The sequence below is a fragment of the Macaca mulatta genome, chromosome 3 (assembly GCF_049350105.2).
Source record: "Macaca mulatta isolate MMU2019108-1 chromosome 3, T2T-MMU8v2.0, whole genome shotgun sequence".
Taxonomy (NCBI): domain Eukaryota; kingdom Metazoa; phylum Chordata; class Mammalia; order Primates; family Cercopithecidae; genus Macaca; species Macaca mulatta.
This window is the reverse complement of record NC_133408.1, coordinates 51,610,549-51,629,285: the sequence shown is the minus strand read 5'-3', so window position 1 is coordinate 51,629,285 and position 18,737 is coordinate 51,610,549. Positions and strand designations below refer to the sequence as shown.

The 18,737-nt window shown below is 54.0% G+C and overlaps 1 protein-coding gene across 4 annotated transcripts in view; it reads right to left on the bottom strand.

Moving 5' to 3' along the window:
• Positions 1–242: 242 nt before the first annotated feature.
• Positions 243–18,737, bottom strand: part of LIMK1 (LIM domain kinase 1) — a 36,760-nt gene continuing 18,265 nt past the window's right edge. For all 4 annotated transcript variants that reach the window (XM_015133344.3, XM_077996517.1, XM_077996516.1 and 1 more), the window contains 11 exons: positions 15,575–15,680; positions 15,312–15,478; positions 14,358–14,541; positions 13,607–13,693; positions 12,270–12,401; positions 9,689–9,748; positions 9,398–9,463; positions 6,824–6,980; positions 2,123–2,178; positions 1,724–1,881; positions 243–1,634 (listed from right to left, as the gene is read on the bottom strand). In XM_015133344.3, coding sequence (XP_014988830.1) covers positions 1,472–1,634; positions 1,724–1,881; positions 2,123–2,178; positions 6,824–6,980; positions 9,398–9,463; positions 9,689–9,748; positions 12,270–12,401; positions 13,607–13,693; positions 14,358–14,541; positions 15,312–15,478; positions 15,575–15,680 — 1,336 coding nt within the window. In that variant the 3' untranslated portion in view covers positions 243–1,471. The remainder of the gene's footprint in view (positions 1,635–1,723; positions 1,882–2,122; positions 2,179–6,823; positions 6,981–9,397; positions 9,464–9,688; positions 9,749–12,269; positions 12,402–13,606; positions 13,694–14,357; positions 14,542–15,311; positions 15,479–15,574; positions 15,681–18,737) is intronic.

Below are 18,737 nucleotides of genomic sequence, written 5' to 3'. Positions count from 1 at the left end.
CCACACCTGGCCCCTGCCCAACTAATTTAAAAAAATTTTTTGTAGAGACAGGATCTCACTATGTTGTCCAGACTGGTCTTGAACTCCTGGGCGTAAGGGATCGTCCTGTCTCAGCCTCCTGGAGTGCTGGGATTACAGGCATGAGCCACCAAACACATCCTTGTCTTCTCATCAGGGAAGACTAACTCCTCTTATCTTGACTGTTTCCCCAGGGCCCCAGACACACATCGCCACGCAGGACCTGGGTGGGGAGTACGGAATTTATTTTATTGTTCTGCGTCTGGGTTTGGTTCCTTGGACGTCACGGTTCCTGGATGGGGGTGGGTGGGTCCCACCTCCCTAAGTCATGGTCCCACGGGCCTGTCGGGATTGTTTTCCAGGTTCAAAGTGCACTGAGAAAGCTTCACAGTTTTAATACTTCTAGATGCTCAACTGAGGCAAAGTGACAAAATGGCCCTCCCACCCCCGCCCGCCACAAAAATAAAACCCCAAGCCCCTGGCAGCTGCTGCTGCAGCCGTATGAAAAAATAATACAAACTCTTCTTAAAAAATAGATTACACAGAGAAAACGCAGAGGACAGAGGGGCATGAGGAGGGGCAGGGAGCCTCGGGGTAGAGGCCCGGGAAGGGGCTCTGAGATGACTGCAGGGGTTGAGCTGCTGGTGGACACCTGCCCCGTCCACTGTGCCTATCCTCTCGCTGCCCGAGCCGGCTCCTGCCCATCAGCTCTGGCCCAGGCACTGCAGCTCCCTCAATGGACCCCCTTCACCCTGAGGCTTGGTACCTGCTTCTCACTAAAGTGGCTTTGAGAAAGAAACAAAAAAGACCCAAAAAAGACCCAAAGCGGGAGAAGGGGCTGTTTGCTCAGCCATCGGGGACCTCCACCCCATGGGATCAGCCCTCTCTCTGCTTTGGGGGTTTGGAGAGTCCTCGATACCTGTTGCTACCTAGACACCCCCTGGGGGGAAAACGGGCCCCAGACTCCCCGTTTGGTTCCTGGGAACACAGACACCTGGGAACTTGGCCTCTGCCCTGACGTGCGCCCGCCCATGCACCCAAGCATTACATGGGGCATGGTTCAGAGGCTGCCTCCTGGCCCAGCCTCCAGGGAGCTACGGACCAGACAGGTGGAGCGTGCACAGGGTGGCTGGGGCAGCAGCCTGTGGAAAGGGGCACAGCTCACACACGCCCTCCAGCTCATGCAAGGAGAAGCGAGAGGGGACAGCCCTGCCAAGACAGAGGTTACAGCAGGGCGAGGGCATGGTGTGTGTGTGCAGCTTGGCCGGTTCCGGGCCACGGCAGAGAGAAGGCAGGGGAAGCGGTCCACGGGGTGGGAGAAGGCAAGTCAGGACCTGGCTCTGAGGAGAAGCCTGGGCCCCCACTGTCCCAGTTGAGGGCCACCTCCCGTGGAGGAATCTGGTGGGGGTGGATTCCCTGGAGGTGGGGACAGGGGCGGCTGAGTGGCCCTGGCTCAGTCGGGGACCTCAGGGTGGGCAGGCAGTCCGCTCTCGCCGCGCCGGTAGGTCTCCCAGAAACCCCTGTCCAGCTGCTCCAGCTGCGGGCCCAGTGGCAGGTGGCCGGCCAGGTGCATGCGGAGGGTCTCCAGCCAGTGTTCCAGCTTCACGAAGGACGGCCTGGGTGACAGGCGGGTGGGGAAAGGTGGGTCTGGCTCTCCCAGGAATTGGCCCCGCCGTCCCCCAGGCCAGGGCCCCACCCCACTCACCTCTTCTCGGGGTCCAGATCGCAACAGCGCACGGTGATGGGGAAGAAGCTCGGGGGGCAGTTTGCAGGGCAGTAGCGGTCCAGGAAGCCTCGTACGTTGAGGCCAAAGTCCATGGTGCGGGGCAGGTAGTCGGGGTCTGCGTTCACCCGCCCGATGATCTGTCCAGCACAAGGCCCAGCAGTTACTCCAGGGGGGCCCTCAGCCTGGGCGTCTGGGTGCCATCCAGGTGGCTTGAGGGCAGGTGGCACCAGGCCTGGCTGCAGCCTGACTGCGGTACCTCATGGGGGCCAGCCCATGCCTTGCTGTGGGCAGCCTTCCTGGCCTGAAGCCCCTGCAGATGCTGAGCCTGCAGCCTGGGTGAGTGGGGAGGAGCCCAGGCTTCAACACCCCTGGACCTACCTCGCACAGGACGATCCCAAAGGAGAACACATCCACCTTCTCATCATAGCTGCGGCCTGGACAAAGAGACCGACTGTCAACAGATGAACACATGGGGGTGCCAGGGATGCCAAAAGGCAGGGGACCGGGCCAGCTGGGAGGATGCCCCGGTCGGGAGGTCCAGGCCCAGGAGGCAGATGCCGGCAACCTCCTTGGGAACCCAGGCTTAGGCTCTTTCCCCCAACCCCACCAGGTCTGAGCAAGCCTTTGGGAGCTCTGAGGAGCAAGGGGCAGAGGCCTGGACAAGGAGTTCTAGGCACCGATCAGCTGCGTGACTTTGGGCAGGTCATGAACTCTGTGCTGGTCCTAAAAGGCAACCATGTCAGGTCTCTGGAATCCGTGAATGTTACTGGATCAGAAAAAGGGTCTTTTGCAGATGGGATTAAGTTAAGGATCTGGAGATGAGATGATGCTGGATGATCTGGATGGGCCCCAAATGCCACTGCAAATGCCCTCTTGAGAGAGATACAGAGAAGACACAGCAGAAGAGGAAGAGGTGGCCCTGTGAAGACGGGGGTAGAGACTGGAATGATGCGGCCACAAGCCCAGGAATACAAAACCACCAGAAAGTGGAAGAAGCAAGGAATGCATTCTCCCCTAGATCCCCCTGGAGGGAGTGCAGCCCTGTTGGATTTCAACCTTCTGGCTTCCAAAACTATGAGGGAATACATTTCTGCTGTTTATTTATTTATTTTTTTTGAGATGGAGTCTGGCTCTGTCGCCCAGGCTGGAGTGCAGTGGCCAGATCTCAGCTCACTGCAAGCTCCGCCTCCTGGGTTTACGCCATTCTCCTGTCTCAGCCTCCCGAGTAGCTGGGACTACAGGCGCCCGCCACCTCGCCCGGCTAGTTTTTTGTATTTTTAGTAGAGACGGGGTTTCACCGTATTAGCCAGGATGGTCTCGATCTCCTGACCTTGTGATCCGCCCGTCTCGGCCTCCCAAAGTGCTGGGATTACAGGCTGGAGCCACCGCGCCTGGCCTCTGCTGTTTATTTTATTTTGAGATGTAGTCTTGCTTTGTCGCCCAAGCTAGAGTGCAGTGGCATGATTGTGGCTCACTGCAACCTCGGCCTCCTGGGTTCAAGCGATTCTCCTGCCTCAATTTCCCGAGTAGCTGGGATTACAGGTGTCTGCCACCACGCCCGGCTAATTTCTGTATTTTTAGTAGAGGTGGCATTTCACCATGTTGGCCAGGCTGGTCTCGAACTCCTGACCTCAAGTGATCCACCTGCCTCGGCCTCCCAAAGTGCTGGGATCACAGGTGTGAGTCACCATGCCTGACCATTTTCTGCTGTTTTAAATAATCAAGTTTCTAACAATTTATTACAGCAGCCTCAGGGAACTGACATGGACTCTCTGAGCCTGTTTCCTTATCTGTAAAATGGGAATGATACCAGTTGCTTAATGATGTTAAAAACAATTGGTACATGGCCGGGTGCAGTGGCTCACACCTGTAATCCCAGCACTTTGGGAGGCTGCGGCGGGCGGATCACCTGAGGTCAGGAGTTTGAGACCAGCCTGGCCAACATGGTGAAACCCCATCTCTACTAAAAACACAACAATTAGCCAGGCATGGTGGCAGGTGCCTGTAATGTCAGGTACTTAGGAAACTGAGGCAGGAGAATCACTTGAACCCGGGAGGTGGAGGTTGCAGTGAGCTGAGATCACATCGCTGTACTCCAGCCTGGGCAACATAGCAAGGCTCCATCTCAAAAACAAAAAACGAAATACCCAAAACAATTAGTACTGAATACCAACTCTCATTTACTGAATGCCAACTAGGTGGAAATGAGTTTACAACCTTTAATCCTCACACCAATCCCTACAGATAGGAAACACTAAGACTGTTTTGTTTTTTTGAGAGAGTCTTACTTTGTTGCCCAGGCTGGAGTGCAATGGCACGATCTCGGCTCACTGCAATCTCTGCCTCCTGGGTTCAAGCAATTCTCCTGCCTCAGCCTCCAGAGTAGCTGGGATTACAGGCGCCCGCCACTATGCCCAGCTAATTTTTGTATTTTTAGTAGAGATGGGGTTTCACCGTGTTGGCCAGGCTGGTCTCAAACTCCTGACCTCGTGATCTGCCTGCTGCGGCCTCCCAGAGTGCTGGGATTACAAGCGTGAGCCACTGTGCCTGGGAACTAAGACTGTTTTATAGTCTTCTTTGGGGGCTATGTTAACTATGTTTGTGTGTGTGTGTGTGTGTGTGTGTGTGTGTTTTTGAGACAGAGTCCCACTCTGCCATCAGGCTGGAGTACGGTGGCGCGATCTTGAATCACTGCAACCTCCACCTGCCGGGTTCAAGCAATTCTCCTTCCTCAGCCTCCCGGGTAGCTGGGACTATAGATGTGTGCCACCATGCCCAGCTAATGTTTTTTGTATTTTTAGTAGAGATGAGGTTTCACCATGTTGGCCAGGATGGTATCGATCTCTTGACCTCGTGATCCGCCCACCTTGGCCTCCTAAAGTGCTGGGATTACAGGTGGGGTTGTTTTTTTTTTTTTGAGACAGTCTTGCTCTGTCACCCAGGTTAGAGTGCAGTGGTGCAATCTTGGCCCAATGTAACCTCTGCTCCTGGGTTCAAGTGATTCTCCTGCCTCAGCTTCCCAAGTAGCTGGGATTACAGGCATGAGCCACCACACCTGGCTAATTTTTGTATTTTTAGTAGAGATGAGGTTTTTTTTTTTTTTTTTTTTTTTGAGACGGAGTCTTGCTCTGTCGCCCAGGCTGGGGTGCAGTGGCCGGATCTCAGCTCACTGCAAGCTCCACCTCCCGGGTTTACGCCATTCTCCTGCCTCAGCCTCCTGAGTAGCTGGGACTACAGGCGCCCGCCACCTCGCCCGGCTAGTTTTTTGTATTTTTTAGTAGAGATGGGGTTTCACTGTGTTAGCCAGGATGGTCTCGATCTCCTGACCTCATGATCCACCCGTCTCGGCCTCCCAAAGTGCTGGGATTACAGGCTTGAGCCACCGCGCCCGGCCCAGAGATGAGGTTTTACCATGTTGGCCAGGCTGGTCTCGAACTCCTGGCCTCAAGCAATCTGCCTGCTTCAGCCTCCCAAAGTGCTGGGATTACAGGTATGAGCCACTGCGCCTGGCCTATTTTTTGTTTTCTTGAGACAGGGTCTCGCTCTGTTGCCCAGGCTAGAATGCAGTGGTATGATCATAGCTCACTGCAGCCTTGACCTCCTTGGCTCAAGTAAATCTCCCACCTTGGCTTCCTGAGTAGCTGGGACCACAGGCGTTAGGCACCACACCACATGCCAGGCTAATTTAACTAGGTTAACTATGATGAGGTGATGGCTGGGGTCTGCCTGCCCTGAACCTGTGTTCATGTGCCACCTGCTTGTAGAAGGACTTTATAACCTATACTCTGGGCATATATAGGACCACTGACAGTAAAAAAATGGACTCAGGGAGGTAGACCCTGTGGGAGGCAGAATTACCGTCCCCAAAGATGACTGCGTCCTGATCCCTGGGACTTGTAAACGTCCTACCTTCCATCGGACTCTGCAGATGGGATTAAGTTGAGGGTCTTGAGATGGAGGGCTGATCTTGGATTTTCCAGGTGGGCCCAATGTCATCATAAGGGTCCCTATCAGAAGGATGGAGGGCCGGGCATGGTGGCTCATGCCTGGAATCCCAGCACTTTGGAAGGCCAAGGCAGGAGGATCACCTGAAGCCAGGAGTTTGAGACCAGCCTGGGCAACACAGTGAGACCTCTGTCTCTATTAAAAATTAAAAAGAATTAGCTGGGTGTGGTGTTTCATGCCTGTGGTCCCAGCTATTCAGGAGGCTAGGGTGGGATGACAGTTTGAGCCCAGAAGGTCGGGGCTGCAGTGAGCTATGGTGGCACCACTGCACTCCAGCCTGGGCAACAGAGCAAGACCCTGTCTCTTTAAAAAAAAAAAAAAAGGGAGGAGGAAGATTAGAGCCAGGGAAGGAGATGCGGGGATGGATGCAGAGATCAGAGAAGAGAAGATGCTTTGTGGCCAGCCCTGAAAATAGAGGAGGGGGCAGCAACATGAGGAATGAGGAAGCCTGCAAGAGCCAGAAAAGGTAAGGAAACAGGTGCCCTGGAGCCTACAGAAGGAGCTCACCCGGCTGGCGCCTTGATTTCAGCCCGGTGACGCTGACGCTGGACTTCAGACTCCAGAACTGTATGATCATTTATTTAAGCCACTAAATGTCTTTTACTTATTTTGTTGTTGTTGTTGAGATGGAGTTTCGCTCTTCTCACCCAGGCTAGAGTGCAATGGCATGATCTCGGCTCACTGCAACCTCTGCCTCCCAGGTTCAAGCGATTCTCCTGCCTCAGCTTCCCTAGTAGCTGGGATTACAGGCACCTGCCACCATGCCCGGCTAATTTTTTTATTTTTAGTAAAGATGGGGGTGTTTCACCATGTTGGCCAGGCTGGTCTCGAACTCCTGACCTCAGGCGATCCACTTGCCTCAGCCTCCCAAAGTGCTGGGAATACAGGCGTGAGCCACCTTGCCCAGTTGCCGCTAAGTGTCTTATAGGAGAAAGAGGGAGCCAATGTAGGACCCACAGGGTAACTGAAGAGGCAAGGAGGCTGGGAGGGGCCAGGGGCTCTGGAGGTTGCTGCTCTGCTGGGCCCCCCGTGGCTCCCTGTGAGGGCCATGACCGGCAGGGCTGAACCACTCACCATTGATCATCTCGGGCGCCATCCAGTAGGGGTTACCCACCACGGTGTAGCGCTTCTTGCGGTCTGGCTTCTTGAGGCTCCGCAGGTCCTCGGGCTGAGTCTTTTCATCTACCATGAGCCGTGCCAGCCCAAAGTCAGCCACCACCACGTTCTTGTTCTGGGAAGGTGAAGCCGGGTCACACTGGGACCCGATCCTGGTACTGCCCGCCTGGCCTGCCCCTCACCAGGACCCCAAGCCAACCCGTAGACAGACCACAGAACACACCTCTGACACCCTGTATTGGCACAGGGTGGGGACCCCTTCCTTCCCCAAAGCCATCAGCTCTTTGCAAATGGAGCTGCTGGAAGCACCTGAGGATGGCAGTGTGGCTTCCTCCCTCCCACCACATGCTGCACCCTCTGCCCCTTCTCCACGTGCTCCCCAAACCATCCCGGTGCCCCCACTGCTCCCTGCTGCAAGTGCTCCCTCCCACCTCCGAGGGGACCGACGCTGCTTTGTTTTGGAAAGATAGGCATTTTTTTTTTTTTAGATGGAGTCTCACTCTCTTGCCCAGGCTGGAGTACAGTATTGCGATCTTGGCTCACTGTAACCTCTGCCTCCCAAGTTTAAGCCATTTTCCTGCCTCAGCCTCCTGAGTAGCTGGGATTATAGGTACCCACCACCATGCCTGGCTAATTTTTATATTTTTATTAAAGACAGGGGTTTCACCATGTTGGCCAGGATGGTCTCGAACTCCTGACCTCAGGTGATCCACCCACTGTGGCCTCCCAAAGTGCTGGGATTACAGGTGTAAGCCACTGCCCCAGCAAGACAGGAATTTTGATTAGAGACCCAGGTCCTGTGCATGGCATGCCACCAGGTTTATTCTTTATTTATGTTGATTGACTGACTGAGATAGGGTCTTGCTATGCTGCCCAGACTGCTCTTGAATTCCTGGCCTCAAGTGATCCACCTGCCTCAGCCTCCCAAAGTGCTGGGATTACAGGAGTGAGCCACCATACCTCGCCCAATTTTATCTTTAATATTCCCAATAACCAGGTGAGGTCTATGTTCTTTACTTTTCGAGTTTCTTTGTTTTTAGGCAGAGTCTCCCTCCCGTGGCCCAGGCTGGAGTGCAGTGGCATGATCACAGCTCATTGCAGCCTCAACTTCCCAGGCTCAAGCAATCCTTCCACCTACGCCTCCTGAGTAGCTGGTACTATACGTACTTGGCACCATGCCAGCTATTTTTTTCTTTTTTTTGTAGAGACAGGGTTTTGCCATGTTGTCGGGGCTGGTCTCGAACTCCTGGGCTCAAGTAATCTGCCCACCTTGGACTCCCAAAGTGCTGGGATTACAGGTGTGAGCCGACACAGGTCTGTGTTATTTTTTATTTTTTTATTTTTATTTTTTGAGATGGAGTCCCACTCTGTTGCTGGAATGCAGTGGTGTGATCTTGGCTCACTGCAACCTCCGCCTCCCGGGTTCAAGTGATTCTCTTGCCTCAGCCTCCCGAGTAGCTGGGATTACAGGCATGTACCACCATGTCCACTAATTTTTGAATTTTTTAGTAGAGACAGGGTTTTGCCATGTTGGCTAGGCTGGTCTGGAACTCCTGGCTTCAAGTGATCCACCTGCCTCGGCGTGAGCCACAGTGCCCGGCCTTGTTTCGTTTTGTTTTTTGAGACAGGGTCTGGCTCTGTCTCCCAGGCTGGAGTAAAGTAGCACAATCTTGGCTCACTGCAACCTCCACCTCCCAGGCTCAAGCGATCCTCCCATCTCAGCCTCTCAGGTAGCTGGGATCACAGGCTTATGCCACCATGCCCGGCTATTTTATTTGGTATTTTTGGCAGAGATGGGCTTTCACCATGTTGCCCTGGCTGGTCTCGAACTCCTGGGCTCAAGCAATCACCTGCCTTGGCCTCCCAAAATGCTGGGATTATAGGTGTAAGCCACTGTGCCCATTTCTGTTGTTTTGAGCCATCTGGTTCACAGTACTTTGTGATGGCAGCCCCAGGACGTGAATACACCACCTCTCCAGACAGGCATGGTTACTCCCTCCTCTGCTTTCGGTGGAGAACCAGGCTCCCCTCCCTTGCCAATCCTTAGATACTGGGCTCTTTGCCTGCCCATCCTCTGCTTAAATATCCACCTAAAGCCTCCTCTTTCAGACAGCCTGCCCTGACCACTCCAGCCCACAAGCCTATGCCCCCGCTCTGTGGCCCCCAGATGCTGCTGCTGTCCGGTGTAGCCCGTGGCCACTGTGCCGGGGGCTGCCCTCTATGAAGACCAGGGTCCTGGTCCTTTGCAGCTTACCTGTCACTTTCTCCTTCACTGATTTATAAGACCCTCCTACAAACCTGGGATGCTGACGGTCCACCATGAGTCAGTGGCAGAGACAGGACTCAAACCCAGGTCTGTCTGCCTCCTGATGCTGGGCTCTTCCCCACAGGCTGCTGCCCCCCACCCCCACCTCCAGTTGAAGTCATGGAGGCAACCTGGGGGCCTCCAGTTCTGGGAAGGCCCCGAGGCTGGGAGTGGTTGGGCTCCTGCTGTCTCCCCAACACCCAGCCACGTGGGGCCCTGGTGCTCACCTCACGGACCAGGCAGTTGTGGGAGTTGAGGTCTCGGTGGATAATGTTCATGGAGTGGAGGTAGGCCTGGGGGCGGGGACACGGGAGTCAGGGGGCAGCTGTGCAGAGGGACCCCAGCCCATTCTGGCCCCCCAGGAACTCCCTCTGCTCCCACCCCCATCAGGCCAGTCAGGACGATTCTTCCCACTCTCCCATTGACCCCCTCTGCCCTCTTTCAAAGCTTCTTTGTGGGTTCTGTTTGCAAATTCCTGGTGGGATTGTGAATGGAGTTGGAGCACCCGGTTCACTCACCATCCCCGACGCGATGTCCTTGGCAAAGCTCACTCTCTGGCTCCATGGGTACTGGCTGTCCTGGGATAGAGAAAGAAAGGCCAGGGTGGGGCCGGCGGGGGCCCCGGTGGCAGGGATGGTTGCATGAGAGAGAGGCAGGAAGGGGCAAGTGTCCTAGAGGATCCTATGAGCTCCTCAACACCCTGATTTCTTCAGGCACCCACAACTGTCTGCTTCTAAAAAGTATGAGTCAACACAGCTCACAGACGTTATTTTCTTTTTTTTTTTTTCTTTAGATGGAGTCTTACTCTGTCACCCAGGGTGGAGTGCAGTGGTACCATCTCAGCTCCTTGCAACCTTCGACTCCTGGGCTCAAGTGATTCTTGTGTCTCAGCCTCCTGAGTAGCTGGGACTAAGGGCATGCGCCACCATGCCCAGCTAATTTTTTGTATTTTTAGTAGAGACGGGGTTTCACCATGTTGGCCAGGCTGGTCTTGAACTCCTGACGTTAGGTGATCTGCCCACCTTGGCCTCCCAGTGTTGGGATTGCAGGCATGAGCCACTGCACCTGGCCTCAAGCAATTCTCTTGCCTCAGCCTCCCAAGTAGCTGGGATTACAGGTGTCTGCCACCAAACCCAGCTAATTTTTGTAGTTTTAGTAGAGATGGGGTTTTATCACATTGGCCAGGCTGGTCTCAAACGCCTGACCTCAAGTGATCCACCTGCCTCAGCCTCCCAAAGTGCTGGGATTACAGGCATGAGCCACCGCACCCAGCCCCTACAAACATTATTTCCTAACAGAACTGATTTCAAACTCTAAGCAGGGATAGCTCCCAATCTGCCTCCTCTGAGAAAACAAGCTAGATTTATTTTCTATAGAATCTCATCTTTCTGTCAGGTGCGGTGGCTCATGCTTGTAATCCCAACACTTTGGGAGGCCAGAGCGGGTGGATCACGTGAGGTCAGGAGTTTGAGACCAACCTGACTAACACGGTGAAACCCCGTCTCTACTAACAATGCAAAAATTAGCCGGATGTGGTGGTGGGCGCCTGTAATCCCAGCTACTCGGGAGGCTGAGGCAGAAGAATCACTTGAACCAGGGAGTTGGAGGTTGCAGTGAGCTCAGATCGTGCCATTGCGCTCCAGGCTGGACAACAAGAAAAAAACTCCATCTCAGAAAAAAAAAAAAAGAAAACCAACAAAACAAAAAACTCATCTTTCTAGGTTTTTAAAAAATTGGAACCTACTTTCACAGACAGGTAAGAGATAGAAGGGCCTGGCAAGGTCACCTGCAGAGTGGCAGCACTGAGCCATGCCAGGAGAACGGGGCAGCACTGAGCTACGCCAGGAGAACGGGGCTTTGGGCTCAAATCATTTGGGGGAGACGCCTCATTCCCAAACCCCATCCCCTTGGAGATCTTTATTTTTTATCGAGACAGGGTCTCACTCTATCACCCAGGCTGGAGTGCAGCCTCGACCTCCTGGGCTCAGGAGATCCTTCTGCCTCAGCCTCCCGTGTTGCTGGAATCGCAGGCATGCGCCACCACATTTGGCTAATTTTTTGATTTTTTTGTAGAGATGGGATCTCATTATGCTGTCCAGGCTGGTCTTGACCTCCTGGCCTCTAAAGATCCTCCTGCCTCAGCCTTCCAAAGTTTGGGAATTCAGGTGTCAGCCACTGCACTTGGCCTAGCCCAGAGTTTCTAAATTGCACTTGACAATGGAACCTGAGTGGAACCTCCTAGCAGGAGCCCAAAGGGTCCACAATTTGGATACAAAGTAATCCAACCTGAGGAAGATCCCATGGTCTCAGGGTGGTACAGAAATGGGGCTGGAGGCCAGGACTGGATCCCCAGGGCATAGTCCAGCACAGGGCTCTGCAAGGCTTCCTCCAAACACTTTTTTTTTTTTTTTTTTGAGATGGAGTCCCACTCTTGTCGCCCAGGCTAGAGTGCAATGGTGCAATCTCGGCTCACTGCAACCTCCACCTCCCAGGTTCAAGCGATCCTCCTGCCTCAGCCTCCCAAGTAGCTGGGGTTACAGGTGCCCAACACCATACCTGGCTAATTTTTAAAGTTTTAGTAGAGACGAGGTTTCACCATGTTGGCCAGGCTGGTCTTGAACTCCTGACCTCAAGTGATCTGCTGGCCTTGGCCTCCCAAAGTGCTGGGACTATAGGCATGAGCCACTGCGCCAGGCCTGAGCACTTTATTTCTAAAGATGGATTTGTAATTTTATTCAAATCCTTAAGGAAAGCTCTGAATTTTATTTTCGTTTTTGAGATAGGGTCTTGCTCTGTGGTCCAGGCTGGAGTGCAGTGGTGAGATCACAGCTCACTGCAGCCTTGAATTCCTGGCCTCAAGTGATCCTCTTGCCTTGGCCTCCCAAAGTGCTGGAATAACAGGTGTGTACCATTGTTCCTGGCCTTTCCCAGCTTTCGATGGAGTCAGTCATTCCCCTATTTGATTAGGAATCAGGGTTCAGAGGGCCTTTGAGACCCCCGTGGCTGCCCCCCATTGAAGAGAAGAGACTGAGGCCCACAGGGGGAGCTGCCTTGCCCGGGGCCACACATCGGGGGTGGCTGGCTCTGCCCAGGACTCACCATGCTCTTGATGATGCCCCGGAGGGTGCCGCCCTTGATGTACTCAGTGATGAAGTTGAGCCTCTTGTCCTTGTAGAGCACCCCGATGAACTTGAGCACGTTGGGGTGTTCCAGGCATCGCATGACCTTCACCTGGCGGGGCACAAACAGGCTGGGCCTGGGCTCTGTGTGGTCCGAGCTGTGCCTGGGTTTGCTTCTCCTTTCTCCATCCCACCAGGTGCTATAGACGGTCTCCCCAGCTCCCCTCTCCTGTCTCTGCCACACTCACCAGCTGCTGTGCCCTCTGCCTGAGCTGCCCCCACCCCCAGCGATGCTCTTTTTCCCAGTCCCCTGCCTGCAGTTACTTTCTTTTTGTTTTTTTTTTGAGAAGGAGTCTCGCTCTGTCGCCCAGGCTGGAGTGCAGTGGCCGGCTCTCAGCTCACTGCAAGCTCCACCTCCCGGGTTTATGCCATTCTCCTGCCTCAGCCTCCTGAGTAGCTGGGACTACAGGCGCCCGCCACCTCGCCCGGCTAGTTTTTTTGTATTTTTTTTAGTAGAGATGGGGTTTCACCGTGTTACCCAGGATGGTCTCGATCTCCTGCCCTCGTGATCTGCCCGTCTCAGTCTCCCAAAGTGCTGGGATTACAGGCTTGAGCCACCGTGCCCGGCCAGTTCTTTCTTTCTTTTTTTTTTTTTTGAGAAGGAGTCTCACTCTGTCACCCAGGCTGGACTGCAGTGGCACGATCTTGGCTCACTGCAACCTCCGCCTCCTGAGTTCAAGAAATTCTCCTGCCTCAGCCTCCCGAGTAGCTGGGATGACAGGCACCCACCACCATGCCTGGCTAATTTTTGTATTTTTAGTAAAGACAGGGGTTTCACCATGTTGGCCAGGGTGGTCTTGATCTCCCAACCTCAAGTGATCCGCCTGGCTCAGCCTCCCAAAGTACTGGGATTACAGGCGTGAGTCACGGCGTGCGACCAATGCAATTAACTTTTTTTTTTTTTTTTTTGAGACAGGGCCTTGCCTCGTTCCCCAGGCTGGAGTGCAGTGGTGCGATCATGGCTCATTGCAGCGATCCACCTCAGCCTCCCGAGTAGCTGGGATGACAGGTGCACATCGCCAAGCTCGGTAAATTTAAAATTGTTTTGTAGAGATGGCGTCTTGCTATGTTGCCCAGGTTGGTCTCAAAGTATCCTCTCTCCTTAACCTCCCGAAGTGTTGGGATTACAGGTGTGAGCCCTGTGCCTGGCCTGCTCTCTTTCGATAGGTCCCTGAGCCCTTTCCTGACCTGTGTTGAGGGGCAGGGGTGAGCACCTGGAAGGCCCTCCAGAGGGAAGAGGGCCTTCCGATCACTGACCTCCTTGAGGAACGTCCTCTGGGTCTCCTCGTCGAACCGGATCAGCTCCTTCATCACCATCACCTCGCCCGTCTCACGGTGTGTCACCTGCGTGTGGGACACAGAGGTGCGAAGACAGAGTCTCTGCTGTAAGCCTGCCTTCTAGGAAGCCCCATCTCCACCCCTGGACTGCCAGGGAGACGTGCAGATGGCTTCACACTCTAGGCTGCGCATGGGATGTTCCCAAACACCCAAGTGGATGGGATGTATTCATTTTCTTTTTTGAGATGGGGTCTTGCTCTATTGCCCAGGCTGGAATGCAGTGGCATGATCATAGCTCACTGCAGCCTCGAACTCGTGGCTCACAATCCTCCTACCTAAGTCTCCCAAGTAGCTTGGACCACAGGCATGCACCACTATACCCAATTAATTTTTAAATTTCTTGTAGATATGAGGTCAAGGCTGGTATTGAATTCCTAGTTCAAGTGATCCCACAGCCTTAGCCTCTCACAGTGCTGGGATTACAGGGATAAAACCACTGCGCCCGGCTAGGAGCCACCTTTCAATGACCTCCTGCACATAAGGTCTTAGTCTACCTGTAGGAGGTCCCCTGCTCCTAGTTAGCTCCAGGAGGCCAAGGTGGAGGAGAGGGCACTGGCCAGGGAGTCTAGAAGCCAGATACCCCTTCCACTGCGTATCCATAGACTGGGGAGGAAGGAAAATGGAGGGGTCCCACCCAGACTGTCCCCCGAGACCCTAGCATGCTCTGTACCTTGATGGCCTGGCCAAAGCAGCCCTTGCCCAGCACCTCCCCGTGGATGAGGTCCGATGGCCGGAAGATGCGGTGTGGCCGGCAGACTACGCGGAGGGACTCAGAGCGACCCAGGTCCTTGCGCTGGGAGGCCGGGGAGCCCAGTGAGCTGGCACCTGGAGACCTGTCGATGCTGCAGCTTCTCCTGGGGGGCACACATGGTGCCCAGTGCCACCGGGGGACAGGTGGCACCTGGCCAAGGCCCTGCCCCTTCCTCCTCCAGCCTGCATGCCCCTGTCCATGCCAGTCTATGCAATCACCCCCTGCTTTGGGAGGGCCTGCCTGGGACAGTCCAAAGGCTGCCCATCCCAGTGTCTCAGCCTATCCTGGCTCTAGTGGCAGCCCCTAGCTCGCCCCAACCCCTCGGATCCCACTCTGTCATCCTTTTTTTTTTTGAGACAGAGTCTCGCTCTGTCACCCAGGCTGGAGTGTAGTGGCATGACCTTGGCTCACTGCAACCTCCGCCTCCTGGGTTCAGGTGATTCATCTGCCTCAGCGTCCCGAGTAGCTGGGACTATAGGCACCCGCCACCAAGCCTGGCTAATTTTTGTATTTTCAGTAAAGATGGGGTTTCACCATGTTGGCCAGGCTGGTCTTGAACTCCTGACCTCAGGTGATCCGCCTGCCTCGGCCTCCCAAACTGCTGGGATTACAGGCATGAACCACCACGCCTGGCCCCACCCCTGGCTTTTTAGAAAATGTGTTTCCTCTCTTTTTTTTTTTTGAGACTGGGTCTTGTTTTGTCACCCAGGCTGGACAGCAGTGGTGTGATGACAGCTCACTGCAGCCTCCACCTCCCTGGCTCAAGCCTGGGCTGCATTTGTGCAGGGCTGGCTCCCTGACCTAGGTCCCACAGCCCTTGAGTCCCAGCAGGGGTGAAAGCACCCAGCTGAACCGAGGAGCAGGCTGACTTACAAGACAGGCTTCTGCCGGGCAGAGCCGCCCGCCTCCCCGCTGGGAGTGTGAACCGGAGAACTCAGGGGGCTGGTCTCAGGCCCCAGCCCATGGCCCAGTGTATCGTGAGGGTCGTGCTCGAGGGTGAGCTGGAGCAGGCGGCTGGTTTCCTGAATCAGCAGGTCAATCTGGGGACAGCAGGCATGTGAACGGGGGTGGGGTGGGGAGGGGGCTAGGCACGAAGGTACTACCTCCCATCCTGCCCCCCAGACTCAGGACCGTACCTCATCCAGGGGCACATTTCGGATGGGCGTGCCATTGATTTCCAAGATCCGGTCTCCGACGTGGATGGAATTCTTCACATCTGGGCTCATGCAGCCTGGATCCACTCTGTGGGTGGGGCAGGGGTCAGGCCAGTGCCCGCCTGTCCCTCACCCCAACAGGAAACCAAGGCGAAGGGGACCAGATCCGGGGTGAGCAGGCGGAGGATTCTACCTCGTGTGACTGGGAAGTAGTAGATGGCCAGAACACTGAGTTCTGGTTTCAGAGGAGGAATTCTGTAATCAATTACTGATGTCTGCCACAGGCGTGAGCTGGAGAAAGGTGGCGCGCTTGTAGGCACTGGCCACCCACACGAGATGCTCAGCTGCTCCCATTCAATGGACCATTGTCTCCATCCTGGGGGAAGAGGTCTATCCTTCCAACTCCCAGGTATGCTTGGTCTCGATTTCTGGTTTTATTTTTTTTTTGAGACAGAATCTCACTCTGTTGACCAGGCTGGAGTGCAGTGGCACAATCACGGCTCACTGCAGCCTCCACTTCCCGAGTTCAAGCGATTCTCGCACCTCAGCCTCCTGAGTAGCTGGGATTACAGGTGTACACCACCATACCCGCCTAATTTTTTGTATTTTTGGTAGAGACGGGGTTTCACCATATTTCCCAGGCTTGTCTTGAACTCCTGAGCTCAGGCAATCCACCCGCCTTGGCCTCCCAAACTGCTAGGACTGGCCGGGCACGGTGGCTCATGCCTATAATCCCAACACTTTGGGAGGCCGAGACGGGCGGATCACTTGAAGTCAGGAGTTTGAGACCAGCCTGGCCAACTTGGTGAAACCCCATCTCTACTGAAAACACAAAAATTAGCCGAGCGTGGCAGTGGGTGCCTGTAGTCCCAGCTACTTGGGAGGCTGAGGCAGGAGAATTGCTTGAACCTGGGAGGCGGAGGTTGCAGTAAGTCAAGATTCTGCCACTGCACTCCAGCCTGGGTGACAGAGCAAGACTCTGTCTCAAAACAAAAGCTAAAACAAAGTGCTAGGATTACAGACATGAGTCACTGCGCCTGGCCTGTCTGGTATGCTTGGGGCAGGTGAGTGCCTTGGGTCCCAAAAAGGTCTCGGTTTAGTGGCTTCCTATCTGACTCCCAAACTCGCCCTGCAAGAGGAGGCCAAGCTCTATTGCTCCTGCATTGGCAGAAGGGATCTGGCAGCTTGCTCTGAGCCACACTGCAGGGTGAAGACGGGAAAGAGACCCTCAATCAGTTGCCCATAAGCTAACTCACAAAAATATCAATTTGCCAAATGTACTTGTTTCTTTTAACTCTTTGGTGTTAGGGACCTGGTTTCCCTTCCCTTTCCCTTTCTCTTTCCCTTCCCTTTCCCTTCCCTTTCCTTTCCTTTTTTTTTTTTTTTTGAGACAGAGTTTCGCTCTTGTTGCTCAGGCTGGAGTGCAATGGCACGATCTCGGCTCACAGCAACCTCCGCCTCCCAGGTTCAAGCGATTCTCCTGCCTCAGCCTCCCGAGTAGCTGGGATTAAAGGCATGTGCCACCACAACTGGCTAATTTTGTATTTTTAGTAGAGATGGGGTTTCTCCATGTTGGTCAGGCTGGTCTCAAACTCCTGACCTCAGGTGATCTGCCTGCCTCGGCTTCCCAAAGTGTTGGGATTATAGGCGTGAGCCACCGTGCCCGGCCTGGGACCTGGTTTTCATTCTGCCTCATACAAGCTTTTCAGGGAATGGTCGCTTTGTCTCTGCCCTAGGTCCTGGAGATGGAAAAGGGGATGGGGGTAAGGCAGAGAGGAGACTGAGAACTTTAAGAAAAACAGGGCCAGGCGTGGTGGCTCAAGCCTGGAATCCCAGCACAGAGGCCAAGGTGGGAGGATTGCTTGAGACTAGGGGTTTGAGACCAGCCTGGGCAGCATAGCAAGACCCCATCTCTATGAAATTTTTAAAGAAAATTAGCTGGGCATGGTGGCACACTCCTGTAATCCCAGCTATTTGGGAGGTTGAGGCCAGGAGTTCGAGACAAGCCTGAGCAAAATAGTGAGACCTCATCGTTACAAAAAATAAAAAATTAGCCAGGCACGGTGGTGCTGCCTGTAGTCCTAGCTACTTGAGAAGCTGAGGAGGGAGGATCGCTTGAGCCCATGAAGTCGAGGCTGCAGTGAGCTATGATCGTGTCACTGCACTCCAGCCTGGGCAACAGAGCGAGACTCTATCTCAAACAAACAAGCAAGCAAACAGAAAGACTATTCTCATATTGGGGAGAAGCTCTTCCTTACAGTCATAAACGCAGAAGGAAGAACAGAGTTAGAAATTCAGCATTTGGTAGCCACCCTAGTAATAATTGCTACAGGCAAGAATCATCAATAGATGCTAAAATCATTTGGGGAAGGGTTTTTGGGAACAGGGTATTTACAGACTCAAATCTCACAAATGGTTTATTGACGACAAAGGGAAAAAAATCCTTACAGTAGGGAAAAAACAAGTAATCAAAGCGAACATCCTCAGCAAAGGGCACGCTGACATCATATGTCTCCTGGCAAGATCCACTCGGAAGGACAGAGGATCACTTATTCAGTGTCAGGCCAAACCCGCAGAGCCTGTCTCCCTAATAGGAAACATCAGTCAAACCCAGATACGAGGGCGGGTGCGGTGGCTCACGCCTGTAATCCCAGCACTTTAGGAGGCCGAGGCGGGAGGATCACTTGAGCCCAGGAGTCTGAGACCAGCCTGGGCAACACAGTGAGACCCTGTCTCTCTTTCTAAAAAAAAAAAAAAAAAAGGAAAAACATTTTACTTTAATGACTGGCCTGCATACTTCAAAAATGTCAAGGTCATTAAGGGCAATGAAAGGCTGAGGAAATGGCCAGGCGCAGTGGCTCATGCCTGTAAACCCAGCACTTTGGGAGGCTGAGGTGGGTGGATCATTTGAGGTCAGGAGTTCAAGACCAGCCTGGGCAACATGGTGAAACCCCGTCTCTATTAAAAATACAAAAATTAGGCATGCATGACGGTGCACACCTGTAATCTCAGCAACTTAGGAGGCTGAGGAAGGAGAATCACTTAAGCCCGGAAGGCGGAGGTTGCGATGAGCTGAGATTGCGCCATTGCGCTCCAGCCTGGGCAACGAGAGCAAAACTCCATCTCAAAAAAAAAAAAAAAAAAA